The 26,629-nt window shown below is 46.1% G+C and overlaps 1 protein-coding gene and 1 pseudogene across 1 annotated transcript; one reads left to right on the top strand and one right to left on the bottom strand.

The window, feature by feature from the left end:
• The first annotated feature begins 3,708 nt into the window (after positions 1–3,708).
• Positions 3,709–21,669, top strand: Tsnax (translin associated factor X). The gene is made up of 6 exons (XM_021169752.3): positions 3,709–3,938; positions 4,247–4,351; positions 6,328–6,442; positions 11,073–11,203; positions 15,497–15,624; positions 19,966–21,669. Exons 1-6 carry the CDS (start codon positions 3,923–3,925, stop codon positions 20,341–20,343), a joined length of 873 nt encoding a protein of 290 aa, XP_021025411.1. The 5' UTR covers positions 3,709–3,922; the 3' UTR covers positions 20,344–21,669.
• LOC147002184 (large ribosomal subunit protein eL27 pseudogene) lies at positions 7,614–9,591 on the bottom strand (annotated as a pseudogene).
• Positions 21,670–26,629: the final 4,960 nt, after the last annotated feature.

Raw genomic sequence — 26,629 nt, 5'->3', positions numbered from 1 at the left:
GATGGTCCATGACACTTGTGGTGGTTTGAATATTCTTGGTCCAGGGAGTGGCACTATTAGGAGGTGTGTCCTTGTTGGAGGAAGTGTGTCACTGTGGGGGTGAGTTTGGAGACGCTCCTCCTAGCCACGTGGGGGACAGTCTTCTCCTCTTTACCTTAAGATGAAAATTCTTAGCTCCTCCTGCACCATGCCTGCCTGGATGCTGCCATGCTCCGTCCTTGATGATAATGGACTGAACCCCTGAACCTGTGAGCCAGCCCCAATAAATGTTGTCCTTATAAGAGTTGCCTTGGTCATGGTGTCTCTTGACAGCAATGGAAGTCTAACTGAGACACTTTTCGGTCTCCCCACAGTCAGCTGTTTTCTGTGTTCTTGATGACAAATATCCTAGCAAATAGGAAGTGATTATTCCCTTGTTAGGAATAATCCATTCCCATCGCATGGCTTCCCTCTCTGGGATGACAGAAGGAAACCATCACTTTCATCTGCCTCTCAGCGCTGTTCAAAAGTTAAGTCTATGAGTTGGTAGGTGCATGCCTGAAACACACTTTGGATCCCCCGAGTACCTTGCAAATGTTACGGTTCAAAGGTCAGGGGTGTGGCTAGTTGGCAGAATGCTATGCTAGCAGGGGTGAAGCCCTTGGCTTAGTCTTCAGAAGAGAAAGGTTAAGTGGGTAACTCAGCAGGAAGCACAGAGTCAGGCTGCGGGGCGTGGGGTGAACATCTGTAATATCAGCACTTCAAGAGGCAACAGGAATATTTGAGCTCAGACTGATCTTACATGGCAAGTTTGGGGCCAGCTTGTGCTACATATCAAGACCCTGCCTAAAACAAAAACAAAACAAAACAAAAAAGACAGAATCATCATCGTCAACAACAACAAACCAAGCTGCCAGTGCTGTCACACTCAAGTCTGTAATCCCAGCATTTAGGAGGTAGAAGTACTAATGAAAGATTAGTTCAAGGTCTTTCTCGGCTCTACAGCGAGTATGAGGCCAGCCTGGGCTGTGTGAGATCCTCCATCTCAAAATACTAAACTGTTAAACTGAACTGTTAAACTAAACTGTTAAACTAAATACTAAACTGTTAAACTAAACTGTTAAGCTGCAAACCCAGCTCCCCAAGCTCCCAACCCCAACCCAAAGCTATCACTCAAGATTCTAATAATTTACACAATCCCATCCCTAGTTTATGGAATAGCTATGTGAAGGAGAAGAAATCAGCTCCGAGCACCTGATTTGTGACTCCTCCAGCACCTAAAACTAGTTGATATTTGATATATCTCATGTAAAGGTGTGTGTGTGGGGGGGGGGAGAAGAATTATACAGAAGAATAGCAGGTGCCTCCTAAAGGTTTTGGCTTCAGTCAGAGAGACAGAGACAAGTACAACAGAGGGAGGGGCGTCACTCCAGATTTAAGACCTTACAGAGGAACCCTCCGCTCCTTGACTTGGGGTGGTAATGATCCTGTAAAAACAAACAAGCAAACAAAAAAACCCTGTTTTACCAACACTTTGTGTTTGTGATTGAAACAATAAAACCAGGAGACAGGGGATGGATTCTCCAGGCAAGGGGCCAGGGAAGCTGGAAGAGGTTTCCTGACTACGGTGTAGCGAGCTGGGACACTGGGGAGGCCTGGGGTTAAGTACATGTGTAAATAAGTGCTGGAAAAATGCCCAGGGGATTCACCTCCATTAAAAACTCCCGAGAGGTCATTATTAAAAGTGATGAAGCCCTTGCTCTATGGGAAGCCATGGAAAAACATGCTCTGGTGGCAGAGCTGTAGCTGAGCCAGGGAGGGGCTGCAGGAGGAAAAGGATGAGTCAGGTACTGGGAGAGAAGCCTTGAGAGCCGTTTTGGGAGTTAGAAAGCATACACTTCCCAGTGTATGGTAAATTAGTATGAATGGTGAGATGGTCCCAGCTACTGCTGTCCTTGAATCCCGGGGGATGTTAGAGTAAGACATTGATATCCTAGGAGTTTTTTTTTTTTTTAAAGCATGGTCAGGTCATATTTTGGTTTTTGTTTTTGCTCATGCATGTGTCTCATGTATGCATGTATTGAGTGTGTGTGTGTGTGAGAGAGAGAGAGAGAGAGAGAGAGTGTGTAATAGCAGATATTGTTCCCCAGGTGTTCTCCACCTCTCAGTTTTTAGAGACAGGGTCTCTCACTGGCTCAGAACCTCCAACCTGCTAGCCAGCAAGCCCCAAAGATCGGTATATCTCTATCTCCTCAGTGATGTTCTATGTGGGTTCTCGGTGATACTTGGGTCCTGCATGCCTGCAGGGCAAGTACTTCACCTACTGAGCAATCCCTGTAGCCATCGTCAATCAAAAATAGTGGAATACTGGTTTTGTGTGTCAACTTGACACAAGCTGGAGTTATCACCGAGAAAGGAGCCTCCCTTGAGGAAATGCCTCCATGAGATCCAGCTATAAGGCATTTTCTCACATAGTGATCAAGGGGGGAGGGCCCAGCCCATTGTGGGTGATGCCATCCCTGGGCTGGTGGTCCTGGATTCTATAAGAAAGCAGGCTGAGCAAGTCAGAGGAAGCAAGCCAGTAAGAAACACCCCTCCATGGCCTCTGCATCAGCTCCTGCCTCCAAGTTCCTTCCTGTGTGAGTCCCTGTCCTGAATAAACCCTTTCCTCCCCAGCTTGTTTATTGGTCATGTTTTGTGCAGGAATACAAATGCTGACTAAGACAACTGGTGAACGTGGGCTCAGAAGTCACAGAAATTCAAGATGGTTATGTGTCCAACATCCATCCATTGTTGTTCCCCCACAGCCTTTTCATGCAGGACTCTGCCCAAACCATCTAGCTTTTTTTTTTTTTTTTTTTTTTTTTTTTTTTTTTTTTTTTGTGGTTTTTCGAGACAGGATTTCTCTGTGTAGCTCTGGCTGTCCTGGAACTCACTTTGTAGACCAGGCTGGCCTCGAACTCAGAAATCCGCCTGCCTCTGCCTCCCGAGTGCTGGGATTAAAGGCGTGCGCCACCACGCCCGGCTCCATCTAGCTTTTTGCTGATTCAATGGTGACAGCTTATGGCCTGATTTTTGAGCTGGAAGACCCTCCTGTGACGCTGTTGTGGCCTTGACTTCACTGGCTAATTCTACGTATATCATTTCCATAACTGTGTCTGTTCCTAAGTTAACGAGAACGGACCGTGTGACTAAAATGTCTGTAACATGCACATGGCTGAACTTGACTCAAGATGTTGGGCTTTGTTCAATAAGTAATCTTAATTGGTCTCTAACGGGCTGCTGGAAGCCTCAAAGGAATGGTATTAGCTAGGTGAGGTAGCATTTGCTCAAACAACAGCCTTAGGGCTTAACAATGTGACCAAACTGTCCATCTATTCCAAAGCTGCTTCTCTTCGAAGACCTTGCGACACTTCCAGGTGCCACACACCCAACACATGCCATGGGGATGCATGGACGCAGGAGACTGCTCAGGGGCGAGGGGACAGGAGGCCGCTGCCCGCGACAGGACTACACAGCTCAGGTAGGCACTCAACGGCTTGCACCACAACCTGGCACACCGGAAGCACGCGCGACCTAGAGAGCGCGCGGGGTACGCATTTGGACGTGGGAGAAGCCGGACACAGACCGGAAGTATGTGCAGCACAGGGAGCGCGCCGGGAGCCGGGCCGGAAACGTGCGCTGCTGCAGGAGCGCGCCCGCCCGCATGCCCGCCCAGCCGGTGTGGGACACGGGCCGGAAGTGTGTGCGGCCGAGGGGACTCCGCGGCGGACACAGCTCCAGGCTGAGGCTGCGTGAAGGCTCCGCTTCCGGCGGCCGCCTACTGTGACCAGGGTGGTCTGCGCTGTCACCCACGGGCTCAGCGCGGCGTCCGGCGACCGCCTTACGCTGAGCTGGCCCAGCGGCTGTGATCCCTGCGCGTGCAAGCCGAGGCCCCGCGGCCATGAACGGCAAAGAAGGTGCGGGGCCGGCGCGTGGAGGGGAGGGGCTGGCAGGGCCTGGCTCCTGTGCTCGGCTGTCACAGTGCCATCCATCGCACGCCCCCCCCCCCCCCCCCGGGGACCCTGCGGACCGACCCAGAGCGCAGCCGGGTGCCTGGGGTCTCGAGCCGCGTTTTGTGCGACCCCTGCACCAGTGCACATGTTTGGGGACCTGTGTGTGGCTGGAGAGGTCGAGCCCTGTGGGTACCGGGGGACGAAGGGGATAGCCTGGGCTGTGCTAGCGCGGCATCGCAAGGGCTCCATCCATCTCTTCTTTTCTGCCTAAGGACCAGGAGGGTTCAGGAAGAGGAAGCATGACACCTTCCCACATAACCAAAGGAGAGAGGGGAAGGATGCCAGTTTGTCTTCGCCGGTGATGCTGGCCTTCAAAAGTAAGTTTCCATAAGGAGAATTAGAACCGTAACCGTAACAATCGTGTCGCCGTAGTGTGGGGTCGGGTAGGGAACCTTTAGTCCATGCTGATGTAAGGCTTAGTTTTCCTGAATGGTTCGTGTTGGTGCTAGGTCTGCCCTGGAAAAAAAAAATCTGTATTCTAAACATTCTGATATCAGGATAACTTGACCAAGTTAATAGAACAAGAATACCAGTGTACAAATATGTACAAGATTTACTAATAGTTCCTGTTCTGTGCAGAGTGCTTTCTCAAAATAAGTTTTGCCAGTCTAGTAACCAACCCAGCACACTCTAAATATAAATATATGTGCTAGTAAATGGTAAGTATGAAGATGATGTTACAGGACAGTTGGTAAGAATGTGGCAGATATTTCCATCTTATTTAACATTTAATGCTTTTTATGTGGGCCTTTTTACTGTTTACTAATGTTAATATAGGCCATCATAGTCAAGGGCTTTGGGATATAGATGTTTGCCACATTGCATTTGTTAAAAGTAACGCAAAGTAAAAACTGCTAAAGAGAAGGGTCCCAGCTACTGTGTGGAGAGTTTTGTTTTTTGTTTTTTGTTTTCTTTTTTGTTTTGGTTTTTTTGAGACAGGGTTTCTCTGTATAGCCCTGGCTGTCCTGGAACTCACTCTGTAGACCAGGCTGACCTCGAACTCAGAAATCCACCTGCCTCTGCCTCCCAAGTGCTAGGTGCGCCACCCCTACCCCCCCTCGGCTAATGTGGACAGTTTTAAAAGAACATAGCACCTGCAGTGGTCTTCATGAGTGTGAGGAAACCAGGTATAATTGACATGGCTGAATACTGAATGAAACAATCTGGTCGTTTCCCACATATTTGCTGTTTTCCCGTTTCTTTCTCTTATGGGTGGATAGTTCTTTGAGCTTGGATTAGTTTCTGACCTAGTGCTTTCATTACCAGCCCAGTGGACCATGTTCTCTTTGATACCCAGCTCAAGTGGCTCCTTGGACATGATGGTTACTTTCATTCACTTCCCATCTGTATTGGCTGGTTTTGTGTCAACTTGACACAAGCTGGAGTTATCACAGAGAAAGGAGCTTCAGTTGAGGAAATGCCTCCATGAGATCCAGCTATAAGGCATTTTCTCAATTAGTGATCAAGGGTGGAGGGCCCCTTGTGGGTGTGGTGCCATCTCTGGGCTGGTAGTCTTGGATTCTATAAGAAAGCAGGCTGAGCAAGGCAGGAGAAGCAAGCCACTAAGTAACATCCCTCCATGGCCTCTGCCTCAGCTCCTGCTTGCTGACCTGCTTGAGTTCCAGTCCTGACTTCCTTTGGTGATGAACAGCAGTGTGGAAGTGTAAGCTGAATAAACCCTTTCCTTCCCAACTTGCTTCTTGGTCATGATGTTTGTGCAGGAATAGAAACACTGACTAAGACACCATCCATTCACTCATGGGACATTTGTTATCGTTCCCTTAACCCTTTCCTATGTATTTATATCATTGTTATATTTTATTTAATTACTCATTATTTATACCTGTGGCTCTTTGAGGCTAGGAACTCTGTTTCATCCAACTTTGAATTTATTATGTCAGACAAAATCCAGAGGCCATCATCATGATCATCAATGTTATTCCTGAGATAGGGTTGTATTGGCCTATCTGATAGTGTTACTGTGAAGATGATAGTGAAGTAGCTTGTTGTATTCATTTACAAACCAGTGCCACTTTAAAACACTTTACAGATTGTTCTGAAAACTCCCAGGGATTCCAAAGTTCTGTGGTGTTGTGCATCACGGATAGGATAGTGTACAGTTACTCTGTTTTGAGAATTAGTGTCCTGACCACTGCGTTCTGCTGGTTAAGCCTTCCATGGAGGCGGGTGACTACAGCGTTGGCTGCATCTGCCTTGTGTCATGTGTTCTTCCTGTCGCTCAGCTGGCCTGAGGAAAGAGTACTCATGCTCATGGTATCTTAACGTGTTCTAGCATTTCAGCAGGAGCTGGACACCAGGCACGACAAATATGAGAGACTCGTGAAGCTAAGCCGGGATATTACTGTGGAAAGTAAGAGGACAATTTTTCTTCTCCATAGGATTACAAGGTGGGTAAACGTTTGATTGGTTGTTTGAAGGCTGCTGTGGTGGCTTAGCGAGTAAAGGAGTTTCTCTCTCACCAAGCGTGGCTGCCTGGGCTTCTCACCAAGCATGGCTGCCTGGGCTTCTCACCAAGCATGGCTGCCTGGGCTTCTCACCAAGCGTGGCTGTCTGGGCTTCTCACCAAGCGTGGTCACCTGGGTTGGGTTTCTGGATCAGGGTTAGGAAAAGAGAATGGACTCCTGAAAGCTGGCCTCTTCCCTCCACATGCATCCTGGATTAGGAGAGCATGCATGCACACAACACACACACACACACACACACACACAAATAGGGTACTGACCTCCACACACACATTAAACACAAGAGCATGCACATACACAAATACACCCATGTATAATATAATTAAAAAAATAAAAATGGATTTTCTGATACATTGTAGTTACACGTTTTATATCTCAGCAGATAGTAAGTAGCAGATATTAGAATATATTCTGAATTTTAAACAGTATCAGCTAATCCTAGCAGCTGCATTTTAAAGTTAGGATTTGGGGCTGGAGCTCTCTCAGTGGTTAAGAGCACTGGCTGCGTAGTCCCTAGCACCCATACCATGGCTCACAGCCATCTGCAGCTCTAGTTCTAGGGCATCTGACGTCTTTTTCTGGTCTCCATGGGCAAGCGCACAGCTGGTGCAGAAATGTAAATGCTGGCAAAAACCCATAAACATAAAATAATATTAAAAATAATTTTTGTTTTTAAATGTATTTGTATATGTCTGTGGATATTTGCACAAGGGTGTCACATCCCTGGAGTTGCGAGCCACTCTGCATGGGTGCTGGGAAGTGAACTCTGGTCCTCTGTAAAAGTAGTGTGTGCTCCTAAGTGCTGAGCCATCTCTCAAGGTCCCAAGAGCAATATTGTGAAAATAGGAGGGAAAATTCTTTCTTTTATCTTACCTAAGGACTTCATACTGTGTTTGGATCATTTATTTACATATAATATAATATGTATACATATATATATATAGTGCATTTATGTATATTACATGATATGTATAAGGATAGTCTGAGGAAAATATGCTAAATTTTGGATTATGTTTTAGAGCCTATTACATTAAAGTATCAGACGATTTATAAATTAGATGTGAAAGTACGGTTAATTTCTCATTCAGTTTTCGACTCATTGCAGTCCTGTGTGTTTCTGGTTCTTGTTCCTGTTGTAAGATAGTGTGTCTGCTTTTGCATTCTTACAGTGTGCAGTGCCGCCACTGCTCAGTTCTTTAACAGCTTCTCTTTGAGCCGTGGCATTTCTTGCTTTGCGTTTTCTCTCTCCAGGGGGACTGTCTTGGTTTTCTGGGGAGGTTTCCTCTGGTGTCTGGGCTGGAAGAACTGCGCAGAGCAGAGCAGAGCAGAGCAGAGCAGGCAGGCAGTGGGTTGGAGCCCCGAGGACTCAGGGATGCTCAGCCTGAAGAGCTTTTCACCGCCACACTCTTTCTGCTTCTCTGTCCTGTGTGGGGCAGAGAGAGTCTGCTTCAGCCTTCGTCTGCCTCCAGCTCCCCAGGATGAATTCCAGGTGCCTCTAGGGAGGTGGATGTATCTTTGTTTAGTGAAGAACAGATATAATTCATTGCATTTTTACTATTCAAAGTATTTTTGAAGCATTCTGTTCCAATAATAAAATTCTTTGATTTTTTTGCGTGGTGATTGGACCCAGGACCTTGCACATACTGGCAAGTACTATCTTATTTTAACTACAATTTCATTTCTGGCCATTGGCTCCATTGTTCATTGATTTTCTTTTTTGAGACAGGATCTTATAATCCTGTGTCCACCTTCTAAGTCCTGTGATTAGAGACATAAAACCACATCAGCTTCCTTTAAAAACAAAGCAGAACAATGCTATATCTACTTTTAAGTTGGATTTCTTGTTTTTCTTGCATTTTAAAAATCAATTCTAGCAATTTATGACAGCCAGTGGGGGTGCTTATAAGATTGTTTATGTTTAATGATAGGTCTTGGTTCTCTCTCTTTTTTTTTTTTTAAGATTTATTTACTTATATGAGTACACTGTAGCTGTCTTCAGACACACCAGAAGTGGTCATCAGATAGTTGTGAGCCACCATGTGGTTTCTGGGATTTGAACTCAGGACCTCTGGAAGAGCAGTCAGTGCTCTTAACCACTCAGCCATCTCTCCAGCCCCTTGGTTCTCTCTCTTTTTTTGCTTTGTCTGTTTTTGGTCCTTTGTCCTTTTTGCTGTAAAGCTGCCGTTCCCATCTGAGTCTTCTTTCCAGCACTTTGTCGTCTTTGGAGCCGTGGTCTCTGTAGTCCCGGCTGAACTCAGGACTCTTTTGCCTAAGCCTCTCTTGTGGTAGACCTGTAGTGTGTACCACCATACTGGCTTCTGCCTTTCTCTGGATTGAGTGTGTGTGTTTGTATGTAAGTGTGTTTGCATTAAGTGTGTTTGCAGGTGCACACGGAGGGTAGGTCTTTCTTCTGATACCTTCTGTTCTTTGACTTAGTCTTTTGAGATAGGGTTTTCACTGAGCCTAGAGTTTGCTACTTTGCCCAAACTGGCACTGAGGTCCAGTCATCTGTGTGCTCCTCTGACCACAGCGCTGGAGTTAGAGATGTGCAACACTGTGGCTGGGCTTTCTTAGGGTGCAGGCATCTGAACTCAGGCCCTCATGGTTCCATAGTGAGTACTTTACCCATTGAATTACATCCCCACATTCTGAACCGACTAATCTTTTTGTTTGTTATAATTTTTAGTGACCGTAACAAAAATATACCTAAAATCGAAGCTTCTGGGAAACCCATTTGTTTTCCCGCCTGGCCAAGCTTGTGTTTCAAAGCTTGGTCTCTAAACATATCCTTGTTGACAACGGTTTTGTCCAATGGGATATCCACAGGGTACCCTGTGGGCATGAGGTGGTTGTAGTTAAAAACTTTCACAAAGGACTTGATCTTGGATCTCTTGGCAATTTTTCTTCTTGCCCCTGACAGCTGTGACTTTGGCGGGCTAACAGTCAACTCCAGCCACCAGGGCATGGCTGTAAGGGCAGTCTGAGGTGTCATCTTCAATGTTCTTCACAATGACGGCTGTGCATCCAGAGTATCATCCAGCCAGGACCAGCACCACTTTCATGAACTTGCCCATTTTGACAGCAAGCAGCTGCACCAGCAGGAAGGGAAGAAGAACTGTTCGTTTGCTTTTTCAGGACAGGGTTTCTCTGTGTAGTCCTAGCTGTCTTGGAACTCACTCTGTAGACCAGACTCTGAGGTCTGTTTGCCTCTGAGTGCTAGGACTAAAGGCACGTGCCATTACCATTCAGCAACTATTGTTGTTTTTTTAGCATTACTTTATGTATTATTTATCTGCATGTCGAAGCCAGAGGACAACTTTGTGGAGTGGATTCTCTCATTCCTCTTGGACCTGTGTTCTAGGAATCTAACCTCAGGTATTTAGGCTTACACGGCATGTGCCTCACTTCCTCAGCCATCAGTGGCCCTGGGCTGAACTTTTTTTATTCTCTTAGATGTACCCCACTCCCCTCTAGTGTGTGTGTGTGTGTGTGTGTGTGTGTGTGTGGTGTGTTTGTATGCATGTATGCATGGTTGCTTACTCATGTGTGATGTTTGTCTCAGTAGTCTAGATCATCTCTCAGTACTGGGCTAACTGAAACTCATGGGTAGCAGACTTACAGTTGCCTTCCATGCTTCTGTATGGCAGTAACATGGTGAATCCAGGTCTGTGTTGCTGTGCCTGTCAGCTCTTGCACTGCATTAGAGAATGTGGGCTGCTCACATGTCACTCTGCCCCAGGCTGAGCCGCTTATATGTGTAAGGAGGCTTCCTTTCCATACTAGCCCAGCTTTCTGTGCCACTGTGGGAGTTCCTGTTACCTCTCTGTTATATCTGCAGGACACTGTTTTACCTCCAAACAGTGTGATTCAGGAGACAAGGAACAGATTGTATATTTGCTCCTGCAGTTACCATTTCTAATGTTCTTTCCTACTTGGCACATGGATTCCTGATTTCCACCTGGAATAGTTTTCTTGGTGCCTGAAGAACTTTGGTTCATACATCTGTAGTGAGTGCTGATGTGTGTAGGCTGTGGGGACTGTTCTGCCTGCCCACTCTGGGTTCTTCTGTGGCCTCAAGGACCCGGCCACAGGTTTTGTACTTGTCTGCAGCGACCTGTACTCAGTTGCAGACTTGGGGAAGTCTCTTGTACAGTGCAGAGCTCTCAAGCATTGTCTGCTCTGCAACTTTGTCTTGCTCTCAGCCCTGCATGTTTAGGTCATGACCTTAGCTCGTGACCTCCTTAAACTTTCAACTTTTCAACTCAGGACGTTGGCTTTGCCTAGGTTCTTCCTTCCTACCTTGTCACGAGGGAACTCTTCCAGGCCGGGAGGTGGACGTTGGGTGTGTCCTCGCCCTGATTGTTGTTCTGCTTGATGGCCGCGTGCTTGATGCAGGGTTTGAAACCATTGTTCGCATGCTCTATTGATTTTTTTTTTTTTTTGAGTTGTTTTAGGTGGATGCAGCCAAGTCCAGAAGCTGATTGTTTTGAATACAATTTTTCTTATCGTTTTGATCACAAGGCTGATGTCTTGAAGGTTCCTAATGTCTTTCTAGTGCTCCTGATATGGAGGAGATACTGACTGAATCAGAAAGTAAGCTGGATGGTGTCAGACAGAAGATCCTGCAGGTAGCCCAAGAGCTGTCGGGGGAAGACATGCACCAGTTCCATCGAGCCGTCACTACAGGTGAGTCTAGTGGAGCGCAGGTGCAGTGTGTCGCTTTGTATGGACACCCCTGGAAGTGGTACTGACGATGGCTTAGAGAAACAGCTGTGTGTGTGTGTGTACCTGCATGCATGCTGTGGCCCATGTGCAGAGGTAAGAGAACAACTTGTGGGAACCGGTTTTCTGCTCAGTGATTGAACTTAGACATAGGCTTGGTGGCAGGTGCTGTACCCACTGAGCTGTCTACTGGCTCCCTGTGAAGAACTTTAAAGAGAAGTTCTCAAGTTCTATAGATCAGTCTGGCCTCAGAGTCCCTACAGCCAAGGTTGGCCTTGACCTCTCTGTCCTTCCATAACATGGCTAGTGCACAGTACCTCGCCTGGCTTCACAGTGAAGCTTTGGACAGAAGCTCAGGGTGCAGCAGCCACATGGCGCTGCTTCTGAGACTGAGAAAGTTGCTTCAATTACATTTAGGACAATAAACAAACGTATTTATAGTGTGGACAGTAGGATGCTATAAAGAGCTGCTGATGTAATTGGTAACTATTTGTTTTGCTATTTCTCTGAAAGGCTGTTCTTTTGACTTGAAGATAAAATAGATCTGGCTTTGAACTGAAGGTGTTGGTAGCAGGCACAGTGTTTCCCTGAGAGGTCTGTGAGCACAGACAATAGCCTCATGGTTCAACAATATACCTTGACTGAGAGTAGACTGTGAATTGTCCAAAGGCAAGGCTGGGCAAGTACATGCACAATTAACTGCTTGGAATAAGCAACCTAGGACATTTCCATGACTTCTTTTGTTGCTGAGAAGTTTACAGGTTGGGGAATGTCCTTTTTTTTTTTTTTTTTTTTTTTTTTTTTAAGACAGGGTTTCTCTGTGTAGCCCTGGCTGTCCTGGAACTCACTTTTTAGAGCAGACTGGCCTCGAACTCAGATCTGCCTGCCTCTGCCTCCTGAGTGCTAGGATTAAAGGCGTGCGCCACCACGCCCAGCGAATGTCCTTCATATTAAAAAATTTTTTGTATTGTTTTAGCTCAGTTTGTATCACTGATACTTACCACGTTCTGAGATGTTTGCATGTGTAAAGTAAATTGCTTAGCTCCTAAGTCATGTTGTGAATATTTTTTTCAAGAATGTGAATGGTGGGTTAGATGAGTGTCTGTGGTCAGCTAGAGGTTGCTGTTTTCTAAAATAGATAACTGTCCACATTGTTTGCCTGGCCTTGAAGTGGTACAAAGTGTCCGTTCTTCTGCCTCAGTAATGTGTGCCATTGCTGAGAGCCCTGGAGATTCTTCACACAGAGTCTGTCTTCCTTGGAGCCACAGCTTTTGCTTTTGTGGTCCCCTAAATTGTTTTTTTACCACTTATGAGTAAGGAAATGGAGGCTTCAGGAGAATTTTGACAAAGTTCACATTGGTCTCTTTGACAACGTTGGTCTCTTTTCTTCCAGATTCAGTTTAACCTGCTGACTCAGCATCAGATAAACCCAGCATAGAACTGACACTCCCTGAGGTCGGCCTCAACCTGGGAGTAAAACAGCTACAATTTAAAATTGTGTTGAAATGGGAGATGATACAGTGAACCCTTTGGGGACTGCCTTAGTAGAGTTTCACTGCTGTGAAGAGACCAGGGCAACTCTTATAAAGGACAACATTGGACTGGCACTGGCTTGCAGGTTCAGAGGAGCAGTCCATCCTCATCAAGGCAGGAACATGCAGGAGGAGCTGAGAGTTCCACATCTTGTTCCAAAGGCAGCCAGCAGAAGGCTGGCTTCCAGGCAGCTAGGATGAGGGTCTTAAAGCCCACACCCATAGTGACACACCTACTCCAACAAGGCCACACCTCCTAATAGTGCCACTCCCTGGGCCAAGCATATACAAACCACCACAGGGATTACTTATTCCCAGTTTAGTAAGAGTGTTCCATGCTACAAACTTCAGTGGTGGCGACTGTGAGTTTCAGAAGAACTTCCTTAAGCCTTTTGTGCTTCAGCGTTTGTATAAGAAACCAAGTAGACTTGTTTTCTAGATGGATGTCTGGTGTGCACTGGTGGGATGTCCACCTGCAGGAGGGGATTTTAGTCCAGTTTCTCTTTCCTTTCTAGACATTCCTTTGTTTTTCTGAAATCCTGCTTCAAAAAGTTGACATTTCATTCTGAACTCTGTAACATTGTGTCCATAAGGATGACACTGGTTCTGAAGGAAACCTCTAGCAGCCAGGAATTCACTGTCTCTTTGGTGTCATCTCATCTGCACATCTCGCACAAACAGGATTGTACAATGTCCTTCATGGAGATGATGGTTTCAGGCTTTATCTGGGTGGTAGCGTGCACCAGTCCTTTGTATGTGTGATCAGGAACAGATAAACCACATTTTGCCTGTCTTTCAAGGGATACGCACGCCTTGGAGTGTTTCTACCTTCTTTGGTCTTTGTGAGGGATGCTGCTGTTTATATCTGCCTGCAAGTCTCTGTGTGAGCATAGCCTCTGTCCCTCTGGGGCTCATACCTGTGGTAAACAATTTTCTAAGGAAATGAAAATCCTGCAAAGCAAGCTGAGCTCTCTCAGGTGTTCACTCTCGGCCTAGGTTTGGTGTGAAGTAAGGTTGATTGTGTGTGGCTCAGGTACAATGAAAATGAAAAGAAGGAATCAGAAGCCTTTAGCTGGGCTTCCCTGTGTATGTTCTAAGGGGATGAAAAGAAAAAGAACCAATTACATAAAAGCAGCCTCCAGAGTTCTCTCTTACTGGAAGCAGAATCTGTAAATAATTCCTCTTGGATTTCCTCCAAGGCAGACACAGGGAAGGCATTGTTCCGCGTACGGCAGTGGGCTGAAAAGTTTCACCTTGGGGATTATACACTGAAAATAACGGATGTCCTTTTCATCAAGTTGAAACATAACTTGTTTAAACACCCTTTTACCTACATGAGACCCAGAGTGCTGCTCAGTGTCTGCGGCCGGGTGTCCTTGAACTCTTTGTGAGATAGCACAAACCTTAAGTCATTAATTAATTAATTAATTAATCTTTTACTTGTTTTTGTTTTTTCTTTTTGGAAAGTGGTTCTCATGTAGCCCAGGCTGGCCTCAAACTCAAGATATAGCTGGGGCTGGCTTTGAACCTCTGATTCTCTTGCCTCTGTCTCCGAAGAGATAAGAACACAGGCCTGTGTCCAGTGCCCAGTTATGACAGGTTTTGTTGTTTGTTTTTCTTTTCTTGATTGAGGCAGTTTTGTAATCCAGGTTGGCTTATATATGGTCAAGGCTGGATAAGAATTTGGGCTGTCCTGCCGGGCGTGGTGGCACACACCTTTAATCCCAGCACTCAGTAGGCAGAGGCAGGCAGATTTCTGAGTTCGAGGCCAGCCTGGTCTTCAAAGTGAATTCCAGGACAGCCAGGGCTATACAGAGAAACCCTGTCTCGAAAAAAAAAAAAAAAAAAGAATTTGGGCTGTCCTTCTTGCCTTAGCCTCCAGAATGTTGGAATGACACCCGTGAGCTACCGTGCATGCCTAGGAGATCTCTTTCTGATTTTTCCTGTTTAACAAAAGAGCTGGTGTTTGAAAGAAGACACAACAGTGGAAGCCTAGGGTGCAACACAGCGCTATGGGGGACTCGGTGGGCATAGGATCCATGGCGTGAGATTGACCTTTGTAACCATTTGTACGTGTTGTTGTGACATTGGTATGTTCATAGTGATGTGTAGCTGTAACCCCGACCGCCTTCCACTGAGAAGCTGTGCCTGTTATGGTTAAGTGCCTTTCCGTCATAGTCTTATTTATTGTATGTCTTTCCTAAAACCCAATTCTTTTTTTGTTTTTTGTTTTTGTTTTTTTGTTTTGTTTTGTTTTTGAGACAGGGTTTTTCTGTATAGCCCTGGCTGTCCTGGAACTCACTCTGTAGACCAGGCTGGCCTTGAACTCTGAAATTTGCCTGCCTCTGCCTTCCAAGTGCTGGAATTAAAGGCATGCGCCACCACTGCCCGGCTTAAAACCCAATTCTTAATTATTCTGTAATGTTTATAAATGAAAGTCCCTCATTTAATTACTTTATGCTTGTTACACCCAAGGCACATAGTAGTAATTAGGACATGTGTTCCAGGTCACCATCCTGGCTGCTATAGAAAGGGGTTGGTGACATCCTTGAGCCTTGGTACATAGGCCCTGGAGGGCTTGTGTGTCTTGCCTGGGCTGTCACAGTTTGCATGGCATCCACCACACTCTGACCCTGCTTGGTGACCATCAGCTTCCCCATTTTTATGGCAACACTCTGGTAGGTTAGCTCTTGTTCCTAGTAACCTCCTTTGTTCTTTTTTTCAGGACTGCAGGAATACGTGGAGGCTGTCTCTTTTCAGCACTTCATCAAAACTCGTTCATTGATCAGTATGGAAGAGATTAACAAGCAGTTGACGTTTACAGCAGAAGACAGTGGGAAAGAGAGCAAGACTGTGAGAATTTAAAATCATGTTTCCGTTTTATCGTATGATTTATACAGCAGCATAGTGATTGGTGGAGACTCTGCCTTCCTGAAGCTGGGTGTGCTAGGGCTCCCCAGGGACGATAGGTCTAAGTGTCCCCACTGGTGACAGAGACAGAGGCGTGGTTCAGACAGTGAGGAAGTCAGCACATCGCATCTGAGGGTTTAGAATTTGGTCTGTGCGCTTGGCATCCCCAGTGCTGCTTGGGGTACATACAGGGAGGGACATACAGGGAGGGACATACAGGGAGGGACCCTGGGTATGTCTGTCTACCGCAAAGGACTTTATGGAAGAGTTTGACTTATAAAGGTTTTTAATGAAGCAGTGCTTGCTTAACGGAGTTCAATGTTAAAGCGGCTGTCCCATGGCCAGAGCCAGTTTGTCACTTACACAGCGTGCTTACAGACAGCTGCCCAGCTCTTCTGAATTGAGGAGAGAAACCCCATTGCATTTTGGCTTTTAAGAAGTACTTCTTTCCCCTTTTGGATTTGAAAATATGACATTCAGGGAACTAGGTGGGCTTTTGATCCCTTCTCTGACATATATTAGGATAAATACTATTTTTCAATTTTCTCCTTTTATTAATTTTTGAAAATATGAACTGGGGTCAGGATAGGCAGACAGAGAAACTGTTAGAAGTCAAGATGACAGGATGTGAAATAAAATGCTAGATTTTTGCCAAAAAGCTTGACTTGGCATGACAGGAAACTCTCCTCTAGTGTGTTTATGTCTGCCCGGCTTTTGCCTTGTTCTCCACTTTGTCAGGGGCCAACTGAGACACAGGCAGTCATGGCTTTGGCCCATTTACCTGGTCACAGTGGAATCACAGAAGTGGCCAGCTTCGTCCTGCTGCATGCAAGCAGCTCCTCCCGAGTTCATGGAGAGAGACAGTGGGGAGAAAGCAGGTTGAGTGTTGGCTGTCTCAGGACGTTGGAGATTATGACCCAGATGCACACCTTACATAAGCTGAGCCTGTGTTCACAAAGAGCTCCCCTTTAGCACTAGGTTCTTAGTGCTGAAAATACTGAGAATTTGATAAAGAAATTTTCCTTTTAACTTGGCTTGTGAGAATATTGCCAAAATCATTTTAATAAACACTATGCCAATTTCAGCCATAGGAAGTAGAGGGGATGATACCTGGTGACACGTTAGCTTGTGTGCCAGGACTTGGATAAATGTTCCTTGTGAGAGTACATTAACGATGACATCCTCTTAAACACGCAAGTGTCCAGCTCAAAATTTGTACTTTAAGCAATCTTTTAGCCGGGCATGGTGGCACATGCCTTTAATCCCAGCACTCGGGAGGCAGAGGTAGGCGAATTTCTGAGTTTGAGGCCGGCCTGGTCTACAAAGTGAATTCCAAGACAGCCAGGGCTATACCGAGAAACCCTGTCTCGAAAAACCAAAAACCAACCAACCAAACAAACAACCAAAAAAAAAAAAAAAAAAAAAAACAAGAAAAATTTTCCTTACTAATAATTTTCAGAAAGCAGAATTTATTTTGACAAATTTTACTTTAAATTTGTTTATGCCTGTTTCTCTGAAATCAACTTGTAACTATTACCCTTCTGTGTAATAACAAAGACCATTATTTTGTGAAATACATCCTTTTAAGTGGCATTTGAAATGCACACCTCTCTCATCTCCTACAACCTGCTGTTTGCTATATACACATATGTATCTCCTGGTCTTGGCTGCTAGAAAACCCAGACACCTTTATGATGGCTTTCACAGCATCAGAGTGGTAGGGAGCGCGCTGTAGGCTTCCTCTTCCTGCCCTTAAGCAGCTCTTTGGCCCCTGCTATGCATCAGGCCTCGTTTCTCCTCACGGACTGTGGGCCTCAGTGTCTCTGAAGGGTCTTGAGCAGGATTAATGTTTGTGTTGGGGATGCACAGCAGCCCAAGTAAGAATGAAAGTCCACCCTGCCACTTCCTTAATTAATTCTCAGAGACCCCACAACCTGGAAGTGAAGTGCAGATTTCTGTGTGTGGTTTGCGGCCTGCCTGTCTCTCAGTCTCAGCCTGTGCGACTCTAACGTGGCTTCATTAGCTCCCAGACCCTGCATGGTTCTTTCCTGGATGCCTTTGCAGGCCCACTGCCCAGAACGTGCTTAGAGCTTCACCTAGCCACATTCCGCACACAGTGCTCACAACTCACGCCTCATGGCTAGAAAGAGCCTGATGGAGAGAGGCGCACATGACAGAGGTGGTGTGTTCTTGGGTTGCACGTTATGCCAAGAATCTAATGAATATTGTTTTATTTAATCCATAAAAAAGAGTTCTGTGGTAGCTAACATAATCCTGTTTACAGAGGAGGAAACGAGGGTTAGAGAGAGATAAAAACCTTGCCAAGAGACAAGCATTTTATGAAGCAAAGTCCTGGGAGAGGTGGGAGGAGAGGCAAGGTCATTTGGGAGTTAAGTTCACACAAGCAGAGAGATAATTTGTCTTTTGACACTGGAGGATAGAAGGTGAAGATGGGCGTGGCTGTAGTACAGATGAGGTGAAGATGGGCGTGGCTGTAGTACAGATGAGGTGAAGATGGGCGTGGCTGTAGTACAGATGAGGTGAAGATGGGCGTGGCTGTAGTACAGATGAGGTGAAGATGGGAGTGGCTGTAGTACAGATGAGGTGAAGATGGGCGTGGCTGTAGTACAGATGAGGTGAAGATGGGCGTGGCTGTAGTACAGAGGAGGTGAAGATGGGTGTGGCTGTAATAGGGTGAGGTGAAGATGGGCGTGGCTGTAGTACAGATGAGGTGAAGATGGGCGTGGCTGTAGTACAGATGAGGTGAAGATGGGCGTGGCTGTAGTACAGATGAGGTGAAGATGGGCGTGGCTGTAGTACAGATGAGGTGAAGATGGGCGTGGCTGTAGTACAGATGAGGTGAAGATGGGCGTGGCTGTAGTACAGATGAGGTGAAGATGGGTGTGGCTGTAATAGGGTGAGGTGAAGATGGGCGTGGCTGTAGTACAGATGAGGTGAAGATGGGCGTGGCTGTAGTACAGATGAGGTGAAGATGGGCGTGGCTGTAGTACAGATGAGGTGAAGATGGGCGTGGCTGTAGTACAGATGAGGTGAAGATGGGTGTGGCTGTAATAGGGTGAGGTGAAGATGGGCGTGGCTGTAGTACAGATGAGGTGAAGATGGGCGTGGCTGTAGTACAGATGAGGTGAAGATGGGCGTGGCTGTAGTACAGATGAGGTGAAGATGGGCGTGGCTGTAGTACAGATGAGGTGAAGATGGGCGTGGCTGTAGTACAGATGAGGTGAAGATGGGCGTGGCTGTAGTACAGATGAGGTGAAGATGGGCGTGGCTGTAATAGGGTGAGGTGAAGATGGGTGTGGCTGTAAAGTGGGGTGAGGTTGCTTTGGTAATAAAGATAACAACCACTTAGGCAGTGCAAGGCGATTGGCAGATAACTGGATCTGCAAAGTCAGCTGGACTGTTTCCTGAAACTGAAGAGTTTGGGGAGTGAGTAGGGCACAGAAAAGAGTTCCCAAAACTTGGAATAGTGTTTGAAGAAGCTGCACCGAAAGGCATAGGAGGAAGAACTACAGTGTTTGAGGAGGGGCCTGGAGAGATGGAACAGGCCGGGTTTTCAACGTTGAGTTCCTAGCTCCCACATGGAGATTCACAGCCATCTGCAACTTCAGTTCCAGGGGCTCTAATGCCTTCTTCTGGACTCCACAGGCCCTAGGCATGAACCTGGTTCTCAGACATACATGAATGCACAGTATGCATACACATAAAATAATAAGGAAAACCAGTGTAGCCTGACTAAGATGACTGGTGAGTGAGTACCTTGTGGCAGACCAGACTCCACAGTCTGAAAACAGCTGTGGTTACTCTTCCTTGGTGTCGAGCAGACACGGAGACCTCAGCACTGACAGGATGAGGAGATGGAAGCGCTGGTAGGAGGCGCTGGTAGGAGCCAGGTGTAGGTGCAAACTGTGGGCAGTGCAGAGTAGGGAAGGAGACGTTGGCTGAACAAGGAGGGGTTGAAACTGCTGATTGATAGTGATTGTCACACAGTGGGGGCAAGAATCCCTTAGCCCTCGTTTGCTGTGCGTGGTAGGTGAACTTGGACACAGCTGGTCTTACATTGTTGGTATTTGATTATTCTAACACACCCAAGCCACCTGGCTCGGCCCCTTACCCAGCATATGGTGGATTCCTGTGCCCTGCCACGTAGTTAACTCGTGGAAGGCTCTGTGTGCCTGGCATGCTGTTGATTCAGTTGATTTCATGGTTGTGATGCTGGTGCATTCGCTCTGTCACAGTGTTTCCTTTGCGTCTGTCTTTTCCCAGCCTCCCGCGGACGGGCAAGAGAAGCAGCCGGTTACATGGAGACTGAAGATCACACCTGTTGACTACCTGCTGGGCGTGGCCGACCTAACTGGAGAGTTGATGCGGATGTGTATTAACAGTGTGGGGAATGGGGACATCGACACCCCCTTTGAAGTGAGCCAGTTTTTACGCCAGGTTTACGATGGGTTCTCGTTCATTGGCAACACTGGGCCCTATGAGGTCTCTAAGAAGCTGTACACCTTGAAACAGAGCCTGGCCAAAGTGGAGAACGCTTGCTATGCCCTGAAAGTCCGGGGTTCCGAGATTCCTAAGCACATGCTGGCAGACGTGTTTTCAGTTAAAACAGACATGATTGATCAGGAAGAGAGCATTTCTTAAGCAGCCCCACTCTGCTCTCTAAGGAGCGCCTGGGCGACCAGTTGGTGAGACTGTTCTGAGTGTGCATCTGAGCGCATTGGGGCTTCTGTAGACGTTCCCACTTGTACTAGTTTGAAGTTGTAAACAGCTGTATATAAGTTTGTCCACAGGGACGTTGTTTCTTACACTCACGCGCATTTGCATACAGTGTTTGTATATGTGCTCGCTCTATTGCTGTGTGAACGTGCTTCCGATGGCACTTTCTGCCACACCTACTTTAGTTCACTTTGAACTTGGAGTGACATTTTGGGTGGAAGGAAGTCTCTTTAAGTGGGTGATTCTGTGTATGGAGGGAAAAGTGTGGTGACACTTCTGGAGTGAGCTTCCTGCTTACGTCCCTCAGCAGTATCATGGCAAGCCTTTAAAGTGGGCTTAGCACGTGAAACAGCAATTTAAATATGTAAGTTATCAGTGTTTTTTAAGTGCAAGTTTTGGTGGTGGTATAATGAGAATTCACTTAAAATTCTGGCCAAGTTTAGGTCGTTTTGAATTCGTAGGAAGCAGTTTTCCTGGAGAGTTGATGGGTATCTGGATGTTCACTTTCCCACGTCGTCTTCTCCTTTCTCACCGATGTGGGAAGGAAGGAGCTGACACTGGCCATCACTGGTGACGCTGAGTAACTGACTCCACACTCGTGTGTAGGTTGTGAGCAGCCAGGCCCTTTGTCGTGTGTTAGGTGTGCTGCACTTTCCTAGCCCAGCCGTCCTGGGACCCACAGAGGAGCAGCCACAGTGCTGACAACCCAAACCTTTACACTTGCCCCTTGGTGTTCGCTAGCGATGTTGCCAAAGAAAAAAGAATTGTGTATAATTCAGCAATAAGACAATTGCCAACACAGGAGGGAGCGTTGGGCGTGGGTTCATCTCCCCAGTCAGTCAGAGAGAGTCATCTGTGGTGAGAGCCTGGCTTGAGCGTGGCCTGCGGCTGACAATGCCACATGCTTTCAACGAGTTCTGTGACTTTTCACAACTTAGATACTGGGCTTTATTTTTGGAAAGAATATCTATTTGTAAGGCTGGTTCTTTGAAAGTGTAATTTTCCAAAAAGTCTCACCAAAAGTAAAATAAAGTGTGTACATGCCTGGTAAGTTAGATTTGTTGTCCTGGTGGTGATGAGGCTTCGCCTCCCTGTAGTAAGATGGACTCCTGTAGTCAGTCCTGGTACCTGCTCTGTCTGTCTGTTTTTTTTTTCAGCTACTTCAAGTGGAATTTATAATGTTAAAATAATGGATTGAAGAATGTTTTACAGAAATTTAAAGCAAACTTTAAATAAAATATTAAAACTACAGCAGCTCTCTGGTTAAGCTTTTAAGCTACATTGTACATTGTGGGCAGAGGTCAGACACAGCTTGTGTAGATTGGTCTTTTCCTTCCACCGTGTGGGTGACGGGGACACAGTTGGGTGTCAGCTTGGGTGATAAGGGCCCTTTTCATCCGGTGAGGCCATTTTGTGGCTCACAGAGTCTGGTGGCCCCCAGAGTCTGGTGGCCCCCAGAGTCTGGTGTTTTGATGGTATTTAGAAATATACAGTGAATCAGTAATGTGAGTTTTAGGTAAAATGGGAAATCTAAGATTGGCTCGGGTAATGTGGAGGTCTATTTTTCCCCCCTTAAGCCCCAAGACAAGATGTCCAAGTGGTATGACTCAATCTGAAATGTAGTCAGGGACTTCCCTTCTGTCTCTGTGGTCTTCATCCTCCCTCAGTGCCTCCCTGGGGTTGCCTGGTTTTCAGACATGGTAGGGATACTTCAGAAGTGGACTTCCTTGTGTTCTCTCAGGTTAAAAATGAGCTCCACCTGCTCGCAAGAAAGACATCCTTCACAGCACTTGGACTCAGACTCAGATACCTCACCCTGTCCAGGGCTAACAGGGAAACACTAGAAAGCCAGGCTCCTGTGGCATAATCAGCAGCGCCCCCTGCAGGCGACCGAGCACCACTGCCCCTGCTGTGTTCTTTGTGCAGTGGGCGGCTTGAGGGCTCAGTTTAAATTGTGTGTGACAGCACCATCTGTTTTGGTGGGCTTTCTGCTTATCACAAAAAGGAACTGGTTCAAGGGCTCACAACCAGCATCTGATCCCTGAAACCCACACGACAGGAAGGGAGAGACTGGTCACAGGGCCCTATGGCAAGTCCCTTCCCCACTGCAAACTAAATAAATAGGAACGGAATTTAAAAAAATAGGAGAAAGCAAGTCAGGCTCTCACGGCAAGTGGGTGACTGAATTTTGAAATGAAAGTGGATTATTTCTTTTCAGTTGTGATTTCTTGTGCATCTTAAATGCGTGGTTTTCACAGAGAACCTGGGAGTCTTGGTCACCCTCAAAGGAGATGGACACTTAAGTGAGAGATTGGCAGAATGGCTCCATGCTCCTTTCTGTCTAAAGAGACTCACGTTAGAGTGGAAGACAAGTGGATTGAAGTAAAAGGGTGGAAAATAGATATCCATGCAAACAGGACCCAAGAGAGAATCTGATTGGTCTCTGAGAGCAGATACAATAGACCTAATCTTTATTTTGCTGCAAACAGAGAATAGCATTTTATAATAAGTTTAATCCAATAATTATAGAACAGCTCAAAGGAAAAATGCTAATAAATGGTGTGTGTCCACGTGCATGCATGCATGTGTACATGTGTGTATGTGTGCGTGCGCACATGCAGATGCATATGTACACACATATGCATGTAGTGGCCTATGTAGTTCAGGCTGGCCACAAACTCATAGCCTTCCAGCCTCTGGGGTTTTACACAACCATGTCCAGTCTTATATTTTTTTAAGACATGTAAATCCCACTGAGCAAATGTCTCCCTTTGTATCCTTTGCTCCATTAAAGGATCACTTTTTAATTTGGAGATTAGAAACTGGTTATTCCCTGGATATACAGAGTCTATGTTTCAGTAGAAATGTGCTTTGTAGTTCATAATTTACCATCATGATGGTCAGGGACATATTGTACAGGATCCCATAAAATAAGCACCTGCTAGTGGTGTCACCTGGGTTCACAAGCAAACTGTACACAAACAGCAACACTGCCCCTTGATACCTCTCAAAATGTGGGTCAAGTGAGGGCCAGCTCTGTGCCATCTCAGCATTCAGGTTAAAGGTTTTTGTTTTCTGGAAGAAGTCTTAATTTGTAACTTTTCTCAGTAATCTAGAAAAACAAAGTTGCATCCTTCGTATTGTGTGTGTTGCTTTAAAAAGCACGATGGCAGGAGCAGTGGAGAGCTGGCGAGCTGGTGCAGCAGTTAAGAGTGTGAATGGAGATTAATTAAATATTGTGAGACTGAGGAAATAGCCCAGGTAGAGCTATTGCTTAGCACGTGCAAACCCCTTAGTTCAGAAAACCAAGAAACCAAAACCATGACAGAACAATGCCCAGGGAACATGAAACACGGGAGTCCAAGAACTTCTTCCATTCTCTGCCTGCCTTGTCTGCTTAACACAGGCACGTGTTCATAAAACACATAGCACATACACAATCACACTTGCATGTGCACACACAAAGCGTTTCTCTGGGACACCTATTATACGTCCATGTGTGTATGACTAAAGAACGGCCACTTCAAATGGCAGAATCCTGATGGCAGGGAGCCGTCAGGAAGGAAGAGCTGGGTTACCCCACTTAGAACCAGCGCTTTGGGGCTGTGATCATGGGGTAGGTGAGGGACGCACTGTGAGCTCTAATAATTACCTTAAGAGTTGCTCAGGGGACAGGGCTTTAGGAATAGCACATTTCCCCCTCTCTTTGTAATGTATATATTTTATAAATTAGGTGTGTGTATGTGTGTGTGTGTGTGTGTGTGTGTTCCTCCTCTTAACTCTGTCATAGGGTATGGTGTTTTCATTTAGACTTCAAATTGTTGGATGTCAAAGGCAAACTATTGCCTTGAAGGAGTGGGCACCATAGCAATGGACCTGTCAGGTAGAGATCTCCTTCTTGTCCCCCTTTCTCACCCATGGCATCAAGGACAGGTGCAAACCTCATGTGTAAACACAGTATATTTAGAAGCTCCACTGTGCACCAAGTGTGTGAGCACAAAAGACCAAATTGCTAGACTCTGCGGTGGTGTCTGTTGGTTGGTTTTAGCCCCTTGTAGTTCCTGCTAAGGGGCTGGAGTCTTGGGGACATAGCTGTGTGACTTGCTTGCCTTCAGTGTTTCACCTGCATTGGAACAAAGGGACCCCAGAGGACCAGCAAGGGCTGGCATAAGCAGATGGCATACGTGAGGGTTCGCAGGAGCCTCTCTGTTCTGCCGCTCACCTGCTCAGGCTGCAGGCAGCAGAGGTTATGACCTGGGCTTCCTGCAATTTCTGCAACCCCCCTGACTTCCTGCCCTTGCTGGCTGCGATCCCAGCCTTCCTTTCCTCCAGCTCTTCCACTGTTTGGAAGCACCTGTGTTAAGTCCTTTCCTGAGCGGGTTACGCAAAGTGCTCTCTGTTTTCCTAAGTGAACATGACAGCAGGCTGCCCTTGTCAGACTAGAAATACAACCGGTCTTAGGCATAACCAGGAAGATGCAGATTTCAGGACTTTAGAGTCCCTGTATCAAGTGGGCCAAGATCTGATGTTCAAGAAGGCCACATAGACGTGAGAGAATGGATTCAGGTCGCACCATTCTGTTTCCCATCTTCACGTTGGGGTGGCCACATGCAGAAAACAGCTTATCTGACCTCATACTGACCATCTGCACCCTGTGGAGCACAGGACCCTCACTGTCTGCATACTGTTGAGCGCAGTCCTCAGTTCCCAGTTGAAATGCCAAAGAAATCGATAGCCAACTTGAATAAAGGTCAGTGACTTCAAAGAGGATACAACAGACGAAAGCAGGATGTCACCTCAAGACCTGTGTAAGAAAGTCAGCATTGGGCTGGTGAGATGGTTCAGTGGGTAAGAGCACCGACTGCTCTTCCAAAGGTACTGAGTTCAAATCCCAGCAACCACATGGTGGCTCACAACCACCCATAATGAGATCTGATACCCTCTTCTGGTGCGTTTGAAGACAGCTACAGTGAACTTATACTAATAAATAAATCTTTGGCCAGAGCAAGCAGAGGTCCTAAGTTCAATTCCCAACAATCACATGAAGGCTTGCAACCATCTGTACAACTAAAGTGTCTACTCATATACATAAAATAAATCTTAAAAAAAACGTCAGCATCACGGGTGAGAGAGTTATGGAGGATATTGAGATTTTGAAACACACACAAACACACACCCAAATACATAGATACAGGCACATACACATTTACACATTTGTATCCACAGACATACAGATACACATTTACACATTGGTAGACGTACATAGACACAGATATGCACATACACACTTAACATACATGCTATAAATATGCAGATATACATACGCACACATACCTTAATGAGACAGGTTATCATGATGACAGACAGAGCCTGTTTCTGAGTCTTCACAATAGACTGTCGTTAACCTGATTCTTCTCACTTACGGTGTCTCTGGAGGCTGCTCTCATCCTCCATTATCCCAGAAGTCTGCCCTCTTTCCAGTAGTTTTCTGATTAGATCGTCCTCCTTCACCCTGACACATATATACTGTCTTCATTGACATATCCTAGATACATGTAAAATATGTATGCACACGCATAGTTGTACACAGAAATAGTTATTGCTAATTAAGGATTAGGATTTTGTACTGATGCATTTTTTTCATCAGAAGAGATTCACAGATAGATGAATTTCCCTGGTAATCAGTGTGCTTACACAGCTGATGTCTAACGTCCCAGGCGCTGTGAAGCAGCAGGATCTGTTACAGCATGTTTAAGGGGTATACACCGTTGTTTGTTAGCTGGGTATTGTGGCTCGCGCCTTTAATCCCTGCGCTTAGGAGGAGGAAGCAGGAGGATTACTATGCATCCGATGCCAGCCAGGCTAAAGAATGAGACTTTGTCTAGAACAAACAAAAATAATTAATAAAAAAAACCTGTATTATTGTAAACACCACCGACACAGACATTCTCATAAATGCATCTGACCTGATTTTCTTGACGTAAGTCACTAAAGGCCAAATAGCCAGGTGACACGAATGTTTTTGTTACCTAACTGAAAAATTGGATTTCTTCAGAACACTTAGGAGCCAGATCTCTTTTAAAGTCATTGTTCCCCAGATAAGTGTTTACAAGTAAGCGTCTCTCCCCAGTTCGTCAACCCTATCACCACTAATGGGAAGCCTCCCAGGTGCTCCAAAGCATCAGTACGTGCTCTGGGGGAGAAAGGCGCC

The sequence above is a fragment of the Mus caroli genome, unplaced genomic scaffold, assembly GCF_978045245.1.
Source record: "Mus caroli unplaced genomic scaffold, Mus_caroli_1 scaffold_10, whole genome shotgun sequence".
In the NCBI taxonomy this organism is placed as follows: Eukaryota; Metazoa; Chordata; class Mammalia; order Rodentia; family Muridae; genus Mus; species Mus caroli.
This window is presented reverse-complemented; position numbering and strand designations above follow the sequence as displayed.